Source organism: Phascolarctos cinereus, unplaced genomic scaffold (genome assembly GCF_003287225.1).
Source record: "Phascolarctos cinereus isolate Bilbo 61053 unplaced genomic scaffold, phaCin_HiC Scaffold_3;HRSCAF=262, whole genome shotgun sequence".
Classification (NCBI taxonomy): domain Eukaryota; kingdom Metazoa; phylum Chordata; class Mammalia; order Diprotodontia; family Phascolarctidae; genus Phascolarctos; species Phascolarctos cinereus.
The window spans coordinates 75,167,513-75,180,787 of NW_027555736.1; the positions used below are offsets into that span (position 1 = coordinate 75,167,513).

General features: G+C 42.4%; 1 protein-coding gene across 1 annotated transcript in view; it reads left to right on the forward strand.

The window, feature by feature from the left end:
* Positions 1 to 3,322: 3,322 nt before the first annotated feature.
* Positions 3,323 to 13,275, forward strand: part of TLL2 (tolloid like 2) — a 163,757-nt gene continuing 153,804 nt past the window's right edge. The window contains 1 exon segment of the mRNA XM_020997114.2: positions 3,323 to 4,238. Within this exon segment, the coding sequence (XP_020852773.1) occupies positions 4,028 to 4,238 (211 nt within the window). The 5' untranslated portion in view covers positions 3,323 to 4,027.

Consider the following 13,275-nt stretch of genomic DNA (forward strand, 5'->3'; position numbering starts at 1 on the left):
CAGGTATCCCCTATCTAAACCAAAAACTTACCCAGTACCCAGCACTAACTACATTCTTGATCTCTCCCTTTACATAACTTCAGTCAACAAACATTTACTAAGCACTTTCTATGTGCTAGGCACTGTGCTAAGTGTTATGGATTCAAAAAAGCCCCTCAAACCTTGCCCTCAAGGGATGCACAATCTAAAGGCAACAATGTTCAAACACCTGTGTATGAAACAATAAGTGCCAGGCTGAGTTGGAGATGACGACTGAAAAGGGCTTCTTGTAGAAGATAAGGCTTTAGCTGAGACTTGAAGGAATCCAGGGAAACTAGGAGTCGATGGAACAGTTCCAGGCATGGGGGATAGCATTATGAAGATTCCCAGAACTGGGAGATGGAGTGACTTGTGTGAGGAACAGCAAGGAGGCCATTGTTGCTGGATCATAAAGTTCATGTGGGCAGGGGTTGGAATAAGGTGAAAGAACACTGGAAAGGTAGGAGGGGATCAGATTGTAAAGGGCTTTCAAAGCCAAATGGGATTATGTATTTGGTCCTTGGAGTGTTAGGGAGTCACCGGAGTTTTTAAATTTGGCTCAGGGGTGGGGTGAGACCTATGCTTTAGGAAGATCGCTTTGACAAGCAGTGGAGAATGGACTAGAGTGTAGAGAGATTTGAGGCAGGTGGACCCAGCAGTTGGCTGCTACAGTAGTCCAGGTGAAAGGTGGGTGAGAGCATGTGTAGACGAGGGGTGAGATGTTAGGAAGGTAGAATAAATGGGACTCAACTGCCCCCTGACTTCCATCTCTATCACTTGATGGTCTTGTACATATTAGATGTTAATGATTATTGAACTTACCCTTTTGGAGGTCAACAATTATCTATCAAATCTAGTGAGCTCAATCTCATCCTTCTTGACTGACCTCCATAGTTGTTGAGTGGGTCACCTAAGACTCTCTTACCTTTGCTTCCATAGCTTTTTCTCTTCTTTGATAGCTTCTCTGTTTCCTTCCATATATTATCTCCTCCAGTCTGCCTTGATACTAGTGTTCCTTCTTTTATCCTTTCCTCTCTGTATCATTTCCTTTGGACCTTTCCGGTTCACCTTTGGGAGGATTACTCTAGGCTCATTAGCCTTAACTGCTTTTCTGAATGCCAGACTCCCTAATTTCTTCAATTTATTTTTTGGGGGGTTTATTCTGAACTTAAACACCAAATAGAATGAGCATTTGTAGGTGAATAACAGAAGAGAAAAAGAGTACTTGAAACTGCAAATCTCCACTAGGTGCTGTTAGCCTTTAGCTAACTTAACACAGAATGTCACACTAGGATCTAAAGCTTGATGTCAGAAACCAATTCATTGCCCTTCACTCGTGACCTGCTCCTATTCTTCCTGTGTTTCTGTACTTCTGATAGCTTTATAGTTTTTTGAGTTATCTATGCTGATAATCTTAGCCTTTGATTCTCTGATTTCATCACATCTAATTGCTAAGTTCTGTTAATTCCACTTCTGTCCTCTCATTGTGGCTCTTGCTATGACTGTAATTCAGGCCTTTTATTACCTCTCAGTAGGACCAGTCTCTCAAGCTTGTTTCCTTCTGCCCCAATCCATCTTGGTCATCAGTCTTCATAATGCAGTGACTACTGGAAACCAGTGGATTCTCATTGCCTACTAAATTGTCACTAAGTGCAAGCAACCTGGGCATTCAGTGCCCTCTACAGTCTGGTGAAAGAGGATATTCCTTTTTTTTTTTCCCTTTTCCTACTCATGTGGGATGCACCAACCAACTTGCTCACTCTTATACAAATCATTCCATGCTTTAACAACTTTTCATTTCTGCTCACCTCCTTCCCTATGTCTAGAGTGCCCTTAATTTACCTCAGTTTCTCCTTCCAAACTTTAACTGTTAAAATGCCTCCCATCCTTTAAACCTGTGCTTACTTTCAGGAACCTGCTTATTTTGCCTGGCAGAAGTGATTTGTATCTTAACTTTTTTGAACTTATTATGTACTTATGTTCAGTCTTCTAATATGTAATTTATGTACTTCTTATTTCCCATATTAGATTGTAAGCTTCATGGCAAGACCATGTTTTATATATCTCAGTGTTACTGTCTAATGCACAGCATCTTGCTTTATATATAGTAGGAACTTAAGTGTTTGTTGAATGGATGAAGAGAACAAAGAATGTGGAGAGAAGCTGTTTGACTCATAATCTTGAAACACAAGAGATAGTTGTAAAGCTCAGGTTCTTTGACTTCATCTAAAGGATTTGTTTTAATGACATAACATGAAGATGGGAATGTTAGGAAGCCACTGGCAGAGCTTTAAAGGTCTTTGATGATCATCTCAGCCCTGCAAAACTAAGGACCCAGAGGTGTACCCAAGGGTGCCACAGGAACACTGGTTATTACAGCCATGTTAGGATGATTAGTCAAAATTTCCAGCATCCATTGAAATGATGATAGACGGTTCTACTGGGTTTAATAATAAAACAACACGTTTGATGTATTTTACTTTTCTCTGTTTTAAGCACTGGGCATTTAAATACAACTATTAAGAATACCTTTGGTATCCCATTTTTAGAGAGTATGCCTAAAATGTGATTTTGTCAAGTTGTAAATTGGAGTCTGGGAGAAAGACAAGAATTCCACATGGTCCAGATTTAGATGGCACAGTTTCTTTTTGATTTTTACTATCTTTTCTATTTTCTATTTATGTTATATACACATCAGTATTGAATTTCACATCTGTGGATCAACGAAATGGTTTAATTGGAGTATCTAGTTTTCAGAAATTTATAGTATCCGTTCATGCAAACCAGAAGTATCTTTGCTAATACAACACTTTCTCAACAATTTGCTTATAGTAAGTTGTTAATTGTGGTGTATGGGAGGCAGCTTGGTGTAAAGAGCCAGGAAGGTAGAGGCCACTGGTTTAATTTCTGGCTCTTGCTGTGTAACCTTGAGAAAGTCTTCTTGAGATAGTTTGTTCCTCTAAATGTATGGGTACCTCTTCAACTTAATGTGAGGATCAAGTGAAGTAAGGTAGAGAGCTTTGTGACTGCTGTTACTGGAAGGCGCTTGTCTCAGATTATAGACTTCTAGAAACTGAAGGACTATGTTGTTTTGTCACCACAGAATGAAATCATATATGTGAAAACCTTGAAACATCCTGCCCCCAAATAGATGTATCTTGTCAGGGTCAAAACGAGCTCTAGGCAAATGAAGTCCTTTCTTCTAGCGAAGAAAATTGAAAGGTCAGGGTACGGTAAAGTGCATAAAGTTTTTTGGTTACTATCCCCCAAACAGAACAATAGGCTATTTAAATGGGAGGCTGGGATGAGAAGAGGTAGAGTTGTATGTTCTTTACAAAAGTGCTAGTTACGCGGTTCATCCTTCCTTACATTTAACTGTACTAGGTCAGTAGAGAAGGAAACCGTGCTTCGGTGACTTAACCAGTGAACAGGTGGAATGGGGAGCCGGCTAAGGAGATTTCAGGGGCGGGACACAAGCTTACTGTGTGAAGGAAGTGCGATTCGTTACGCAGGGCTTGTGGGAGAGTTGGAAGTGAGTTGTGCAGTATCAAAACTGTAGAGGACCAGAACTTCCTTTTACATTTTCCTTTATGGGATCAACGGCCCTCAGGTGGGGAGCTCGGTACCTTTAGAAACACCCCCGCCGGCTCCTATCCCTTGGGCTTCTTAGCCCCATTTTCCATGAGAGGTGCGTGGCGGAGGAGGGGCCTTCTTTCGAACTTCAGTGTGATTGGCTTTCTCATCTCCCTAAGGGGCGAAGGCTGTGTGGTCCAGCTGGGGCGGGGGAGAAGGGGCGGAGCGGTCCCTCCTAGCGCAGCTTTAGTGGTAGCTTCGGCGGTGGGTACCCTGAGCGCGGGTAGAGGGCGCAGCGCTTGGCACGCACTGTGCGCTCGGAGCCATGCACAACCGCCGCGCTTAGTCCGAGCCTGCGGTGAGTTCGGCTCACCTCTGCTCCTGCGTCCTGGTCTGGCAGCCTCGTACTGTCATCTTCCGCGCGCCGTGCGCACCTATGGCGCTGGCCCCCAGGCCCCGGGCAGCCGCGCTCCGGACCCTGTCTACCCTGCTGCTGCTGCTGCTGCCGACCCCGCCGCCTCTGGGGCTTTCCCCCGGCAGCGCTGTGGGGCTGGATTACACCCGGGACACAGCCTTCGATTACTCGGCGCTGGAAGAAGGGGATGCTGTCCAGGAGCCGCTAGATTATCACGACCCCTGCAAAGCTGGTAGGTACTGCAGGAAGTGGAGCTGAAGTTTGCTTCCCCATTGCCCCGTGGCAGGGATGGCCATTGAGATGAAAATGAGATGTTAACATTCCTGCGCTGCTGTATTTCTTGCGAGTCCTCAGCCCCCAGGAGATCTCCCACCTCCACGGAGTGTATCTCTTGGGGGGGGGGGGAAGACAATGCCCAGCGGGGAACTCATTAAATATCACTTAAGGGCACTCACGCCTTGGCTGCTTCTGGAGCGAGGATAGGGTGACGAGGGCTTCTGTGAGAGAGGGGCTGCTGATCTGAGCTGGAGTGCCTTGGGATAAGATGGAAAACGGGGGAGGGGAGCTCAGCTGGTGATAGCAGAGAGAATACAGACGGCCAGGTGTCCAGGACCAGACACCTATCCGGCTGTTTGAAATTGGAGTAGGAGAATGGAGGTGACAGTGGGAGTGCAATGTTTTCCCATCTCGGAAGAAGTTGGTAGCTCCAATTTCTTTCTGTTTGCACATTTCATCCAAACTTTCCCATGATCTTTATTTGGTACTTGGAAAAGACCAAAAAGACTCCCCCGCACAACTACAAACAATACAAGAATGCGAGTGAATGAAGTTAGTTGTATGTTTCTAATTAGCCATCAATCCATCTCTGGAAAAGCACCGTAGCCCAAGCGCCCCAGAGCAGAGATGGAAACCAGCAGGTGTCCTAATCTCCACAGTAAACCAATCTCGAAGGGATCCGGCCAGCCTGCTAGTTCTCAGTCGTGCGGATCTCTGCCTACGTTTCCTTACCTCTCTCTCTTCACTCTCCAGGCAGTTAACGGATGCTTCTTTCTCGGAGGAGATAACGTCTCAAATTTTAATTGCGGAGAAATATAGTGCAAAAAGTTTATGTGTGTGTGTGTGTGTGTGTGTGTGTGTGTGTGTGTGTGTGTGTGTGTCCCTGTCCGAGCAAAGTAGGCTACTTGGAAAGAGTGTGTGATTTGGATCTATGGCAATTCCCACATGGATTAATGAGGGCACTTGACTTGGAAAGGATGTGATTGGCCGGCTGATTGGCTTTTGGCCAGAATCCAGTAGTGCTAAATTATTTCCTAGCCACCACTGGGCAATCTATAGTGATGAAATCAACGTCCTCGCCCATTTTGATTTTGTCTCCTTCACAGACAAATTAAAATAGAAAAAAAAAACCCAACCTCATGTGAAGAAAGTTACCTTGTCTTTTTCATAAAGGGACAGACTGGTTTCTGAAGATTTCTTAGGTAGTTGGTATCGGAGACAGCCTGAGTTCAAATCTTGACTCTACCACTTATTCTGTGACCTTGCCCAATTGACTTAATTTCCACAGAATCTCAGACTCAACAGGGATCTCAGATCTTGTAGTCCAGCCTGTTAGTGAACAATCTGCTTTAGATCAGTCCTTCTACAACATTCTCGACAAATAGTCATTCATCCAGCCTTTGCTTAAAGACCTCTAGTGAAGGGCTCCTCTACCCTGGTTAGACAACATCTGGATTATTGTGTTCAATTCTGGGCCCTACATTTTAGAAAGGATACTGATAAACCAGGGCGTCAGCATGCAGAAAGTACTTGAGATCATGCCAAATGAAGATCAGCTGGAGGAAAGCCATGCTTTCCCTAGAAAAGAGAAGCAGTCTCTCAAGTCTCAATTTTTTTTTCTTCTTCTTTAAAATGGGGATAATAATATTCATATTACCTACCAGTTTACAGGGTTGAGGTGAGGGAAGCACTTTGTATACTTAAAGCAGTAGTAAATGCAAGTTATTCTGTGCTTTTTCATTGAAGTGTGTCTATGTGGGTATGTATGTATGTGTGTGTATGTGTGTGTATGGGGGGGGTTGAATGCCATGGTACCAATTCGACCGAAGGAATATCCATGCCTTCACTTCTGGAAATTCATCTGGTTCTGGCCTTAGATAAGGGGGTCTGAACGGAGGGGTTCACCTGGCCCTAGTTTGCTTCTAAGCTAGAAGATTCCTGAGGGTTTGGATCTGCTTTAGGACAGTTCTTGGGTCCAGAATCACACCAGCACTGTACAAGTTGCATCATCTGTTTTCCAACCCTGACTAAATCCTATTGCATTTACCCTGATAGTGCAGTGATCAATTTTACCTTTAAGGAAAGAGGGTGGGATAATAGGTTTCATACTTGGTGTCATAGCTGAAAGTAAGGGCATATCAGTAAGTGGTGATTGCTGGGTTATTCACACACCTTGAGAGAACTAACCTTATGTTCAGGGAGGAAGACTCCTGTCTGCATTGTTAGAAGACTGACCATGCTCAAGCAAGAAAGAAGCTGCTTATGGATGCCCATTGTGAAGGTCAGGAGAACTTTAGGAAGCAGTGTGGTCGATGGCTAGGACAGGGTGAATCCTGGAGAAGGGGCAAGAATAGAACTGTATTCCCTTCTTTGCCCCCTTGGCCTGGTCCTGCTGCCTTACTTTCCCTGCCCTGGGTCTCATTCCTCTTTGGCTGACAATTCTGAAACGTAGCAATGCATAGTGGAGTCAGGATTGCTGAGACTTGGAGTCAGGGGGTGTGGATTTCAATCCTGTTTTAGACATTGACTAGTGTGATCATGGTAAACCATTTTACCTTGGGTTTTCTTCACATTCCACGATTTATCTTGCAGGCTTGTTGTGAGGAATTCTTTGCAAACCTTCAAGTGCTATAGAAATGTAAATTGTCATTCAGGGATTCCATGATTATACAAAATACTGTTTTTCTGCCTTGCTTTTTTTGAAGGCGCCTAGAGCTGACAATGTGGGGGGAAAGCTGGGGCAGAAGATGAAAGCTATAGTTTTTCCCTGCTTGTTGCATCCTTAGCAGCCTCCTTTCATCTTCTTAGTTCTCCTTAACCCTTTAACTCTTTAACCCTTGAAAACTGTCAGTGGGGAGTGTCCAGGCTTGAGCAAGAAGGGTGCTCAAAGTGTATCTTCATTATTCCTTGCACTCTTAAGATTCTGTGCTCCTCCCCTTTTTTTTTTTGTCATCTGTGCCCCTAGTTAGCTCAGCATGATTGGGACCTTTTCCTGACTCCCTTCTCCTAGTCAAAATGGGTTGGTGCTGTGTTCCCTTCTGTTTGTTCCAATTGTCTGCTAATTGCTGTTATGAATGAATCCATCTTAATAGCTGCCAATGCTGTCTCTCATAAGTAGCGTGTTTGCATTTTGACAGGTGTCTCCCAGAGTTAATGGTCTCCCTCCTCTCCTCCACCTCTTAGGATCTTTAGCCTCTTCCCAAGCTCATCCCAAGTACCCTCTCCAACATGAGGCCTCCTTTCCTTATCTCCCCCCACCCAGGTTAGTGCCTCCCCTCCCAGTCCCCATTACTTTGCCTTTATTTTGTATATACTCATGTACTTATATACTTAGTATTTTGTTCATACCTGGTATTTTGTATCTGCTTATGTGCACTTGTTTTCTTCCCTAAAAGAATATCAGCTCCTTGAAGGTAGGTATCATTTTGTTTTTGTCTTTGTTTTTCCGGTGTTTGGCACATAGTAGGTGCTTAACAAATGCTTAGTCATTAACTCACTGATTTGAGATATCAACAGACTTTCAAAGGTGTCAGGTGTGTTGAGGTACCAAACCCTGTAATGTACCTGGGGCCAAGCCACAGGGAAGGAGGAAAAAGAGCTCTGAAGAGAATGGAATTAAAAAGTTGTGTTCGAGAGGACCTGTGTTCAAATCCCAGGTGTGCCATTTACCACCTGCATAGGCTTCCAGCTACAGAAATAACAGTAGTTATGGAAGAGCAAAAACAAAGGAAAAACCATAAGATCATAAGTCTAGACCAGAAATAGCCCCAGGGATCTTCTAGTCCAATCCTCTCATTTTTGTAGATAAGGAAGCTGAGGTTTAGAGAGCCTTGTCCAAGGTTACACAGTAAGTAGCAGATCCAGTATTGGAACTCAGTAACTCCACCCAGAAATATACATGACCCAAGCTAGAGGAGCTTTTGATCCTAAGTGGCCTTAAACCCCAAAGTCAGTTTTATATCCAGGGAAGGTCCTTTAACTCCATTAAGGGATTAGTTTTACTCAAGTCTAGAGTCAAAAGCAGGGTTAGATAAAACAAACAATGATTGCTAAAGATAGGAATTAGTGAATTCCCAATTGTATCTAAGTTCCTATTTCTTTAAATTTTGTGGTGATTTTGTATAACTTTAATAAACACAGAGATTGGCAATATTAATGTTTAGGCTTAGCTATTTTTTTATAGGGAGTTATATTCTTTATTTTTAAGAATGCTTGAATTAAAAAAAAAAACCCAAGGTGAAATCACAACAGAGAAGAAATAAAAATAATTACCAGAACCTACTATACAATTATATGTCAACAAAGTGAGGGACTTAAAATTTAAAAGATTACCTAAAAAGACAAGATAACCAAATTAACAGAACCCCCAAAGTGATCTTTAAAAAAATCTAAAGATGAAAATGAAAGTTGAGTGGAGATAGATTTATAGGTGAATTATAAAGTTTCAAAAAATAATAAATACCTGAAGTATAAAAATTATTCTCAAAAATTGAGAAAGAAAATAGTTCACCAAACTCCTTTTATTTGATATATAAATCTAATGCCTAAACCATGGAAGGGTAAAACAAATAAAGAGAACTATGATAAAAATTGTCATCAATGGATATTGATTCAAAAGTTTTAAACGTAATCCTAAGCAAGGGTAGTTGAATATAAAATTCATGGTTCTGATTTGTGTCTTAGAGAGAAGGAGAAAGAGTGAGAGAGAGAGAGAGAGAGAGAGAGAGAGAGAGAGAGAGAGAGAGAGAGAGAATGCCTTGTCACTTGGATAATGCCTCCATGACCAAAGAAAGGATCTGTTTGATGGGGATAACAATAGCACCTACCTTACAGAGTTGTGAGGATCAGATGGGATAACATCTGTAAAGTGCTTTACAAACTGGAATGCACTCTAGTACCTTTTGGAGCTTCTGTAGCTGGGGTTGGAACAAAAGGGATATGTTGGAGGTTAAAAAGGAGGCAAGTTGGGATGTGTACGTAATAGCCCTTGAGCAGAAACTGAATTTACTGCATTTAATTCATGCATTAAGGAAGGTTTCAGGGTATTAGGGTTGTTGCTTGGGATTCCAGAACTGATCTGAAATTAGGTGTGGGATTTGAAATTCTGTTAGTTGAGAGAACCTGGGATGTAGAGCCTGGAGAAGGGAGGACTTCATAGGGACCTAACAACAGTCATTAAATATTTGGAAGGAGGGATTAGAGTTGTTTTGCAGGGCAAAAAAATGTCAAAGTTAAACACGTAAGATGCTCTGTTGTTGTTGATTTGTTTCAGTCATGTTTGACTCTTTGTGACCCCATTTGGGGTTTTCATGGTAAAGATACTGGAGTGGTTTGCCATTTCCTTCTCCAGCTGATTTTACAGATGAGGAAACTGAGGCAAATAGGGTTAAATGACTTGCCCAGGGTCATACAACTAGTAAGCGTCTGAGGTCACATTTGAACTCAAGAAGATGAGCCTTCCTGATTCCAAGCCCAGACTCTATCCACTGTGCCATCTAGCTGTCCCAGAAGATGCTCTAAGGTTACTATATTTTAATGATGTCTTACAATAATAGTTATCCTGATAACATGGAAAATTGGAAAGAGCCCTGAGCTCAGAGTCAGAAGACCAATTTTTGGAAGTAGGGTGGCATAGTGGAAAGAGAGCTGGATTTGGAGCCAAAGAACCAGGGTACAAATCCTGAAATTCAGTTCTTAGTAGAACAAATCACTTAACTTCACTGGATCTCAGTTTCTTCATCTGCACATTGAGAAGGTTGAACTAGACAAAGCCTCTCAATCTGTATTTATGTTCGTAGTCCCCTACCATTTATTGTGTGACTTTGAGACAGTTCATTTAACATCTTTTCTCATCCATAAAATGGGTATATTCTTGCCCCTCCCTCCCCCATTTCATAAAGATGATGTGAGGATCAATATAGGTTATACAAATTGAAAGCATTATTATGATCAATATCCCTATTTTTTGTCAAATAAGAGGTTATTTGTGAGACTGAAATTACCTATTCATTTCATCTCATTTTCTGAGGGATGGGATTATCTCTTTAATTATTTACTGGCAGTTAGTGAACCCTATAAGGGTACAGTCAGTGTCCAAGACAATGCATGGAAGAATAGAGCTCTGGCTTTAGGAGCTCCCGTCTCTGCTTAATGCTGCAAGAGGAGGAAGGTAAGAGCCAGGAGCTTCCCCTCACTCCTGAGGGGAATCAATCAGTTATTCAGCCACCATTTATTAAATGCCTACTGTATGTCATGCACCATCTAGACTTTAGGGATACAAAGACAGAAATTAAACAGGCTAGACCCTCAAGGAGAATAAACAATAATGACACATCATAAGAAATGCCCGCGGTCATACAGCTACAAAATGTGAGAGCTGGGATTTGAACTGATGTCTTCTGACTTTAAGTATAATACCCTTACTGTTACATCATGATACTACATGATAAGACCCAGGATTACATTTCAGGAATTCCTAGTTTTCAGCATTCATCTACACTCCTTTAGTAGAGTGAGAGGGTAGTGATTTAAAAAAAATCTTTCATAACTTTGGCAATACAGAGCTGCTTCAGTTGTTGCTGTGTGACAAAAACACTGCTGTGTACAACAGGTTTTTTCTGTTTGGGTCTAGGTGAAGTTGTAAAGTCTTCCCAGTTCATCTCGTATCTCTAGGTCTCTTAATGCGTGGTAAGACATCCAAAAAAAGCCCATACAGTCTTAGGTTGCATTGAGAAGTACAGGGTATAGGGTGTGGGGGTGCAGGAGAGGAGGGAATACTCCATTTGTGCTCTGCCTCGGTCAAGCTACTTTTATTGTGCTTTGTTTAGTTCTGGGAATCTCATTTTAGAAAGGCCATTGATAAGTTGGAGATCACCCAGGAGAGGAAAAATTGCATGGCAGCTAGAATGATGAAGGGCCTTGAAATGGTGCCCTCTGAGCATCAGTTGAAGGAACTGAGAATGTTTAACTTGGAGAAGACAAAACACGGTGGGAAAGGTTGGGTATGCTTGAAGTCTTCATGTACGTGAAGAGGGATTGGATTGGATCTGCTTGGCTCCAGAGGCCAGAACTAGGAGCAGTGGGTAGAGTTTGCAAAGAGGTGTCAGGAATATGTTAAAATTTCTATCCGGAAATGGAATGGGCTGCTTTAGGAAATAGTGGATTCCTTGTCATTGGAGACAGTCCTTCAAGCAAAGTCTGGATAACCATTGAAGGGAGGATTCTTATTCGTGTACTGGTTGGATTTGATGCCTTGAAGGTCTCTTCCAACTCTGATATTTGATGATTCTGTTACTTATGCAGGTTCTAGATCCATGAGAGGGCGGGGGCCATCAGTCACCTTTATGACTTCCATGACATGGGTACCTGTGTTTGGTGCTCTCCTAGGTACTGAACAGCCAGATGGTCCCTGTGAGTCACAGGCAACTTCCAGGTTGTGGCTGGCTTCACATTGAGCACTCTTCCTCCCCCAAGTTCTGGCTGTAAGTGACAAAGTAAACAAATCCAGAAATAGGAAAAAACCCCACAACATTTTCCATTAGGTACTGCTGAGCCAGACAGATGCTAGTAGACTGAGGGAAGGAAAAAAGGAAAAGTTCTGAGGATTGACTGTGTAATGGAAGAGTCAGAAGGCCTGACCGTTTCTGACACCCCACCCCCATTTGGTTAGTATTTTTCCTCCCACCAAAATTACCTTCTTTACTTTGGGAATATCTTTTGTTTCCTTATCTGTGGACATGTTGTATCTCCTCAGAAATATATGAGCTCCATGAGGGTAGGTAGTCCTTTATTTCCTTCTTTCCTTCCTTCCTTTTGTCCCACATAGTAGTTACTTAGTAAATGCTTCATTTAACTAATGAAACGGTCATACCTGCCTCTTCCACTAACAAGCTGTATGACCTTGGCCCAATTGTTTTCTTTTTGTATGCCTCAGTTTCGCTTCTGTCACATGGAGGTTGAGGTGAGTTAGATAATCTCTATGGCTGCTTCCAGATTGGATGTTCTGTGATACAAACAAATGTTTAAACTTTTAAGATATGGAAACAAAAGAAAAAAATAATGTAACATCTCAGCCTAATTCAATGGCTACCTTTCTCCATCAGAGGCCATTTCCCCAGCACTGGAGGCAGCTGGAAACAGAATAGCATGCCTCCCATCCTAAACAGATCTTACACTTAATCACAGTCAAAAAAGGGAGAAGGAGTGAATACCATTTTGCTTCCATTTCCTCTCCGATGAAATCTTCCCCTACCCGACTCCATCCCCCATCCTGCTAACATGCATGAATGCTAAGTCCTGAAATTTAGGTTCGTGGTTTCAAAGTTCATGGTCCTGAGAATAAACAAAAAACCGATTGTAGCTGCATAGAGCGATGGACCCCATTAACAGGGACTCATGAATATTTATGGGGGGGGCCACAAAAGAACATAGAGACAATATTGTTTTTCCTAGAACTTTCTTTCCAGGGCACCTTTTTTCTGCATCCTTTAATGTAAGCTTTGCTTATTTAGTTGCACACTTTAAGCCGATTAACTTTTTACAGGGAGAAAAAAAACCCTTGTTTGTTTGTACATACGCTCTCGGGACAAAGATTCATAGAAAGCAGCTTTAAACATCCCAAGTCCCTCTGTTAGAAACCTTCAGTGAATTAAGCATGGACTGAGTATATCAGGAGCCTCTTTGGTGCTTTTTCCTGTCTCTCTTTTCCTCCCCGCCCCAGCCCCAGACTGGATCTTGAGTGGAATTTCAATGTTTTTAATGTTCCATAAACTGATGTTCACATAATCAATGCATGTCACGCAAAGTATGTCATAAGACCATCCACTGAGTCGGCTGGAAGGGGCTGGATCATCTAGTCCAGCCTTGTCATTTTATAGATAAGGAAAGTGAGGCCTCGGTGAGTTAAGTGACTTGCTTATGTTCATACGGTAAGAACTATGCTGGGAATTGAATCCTGGCTCTCTGACATCAATTGACGTTCAATATCCTTTGGA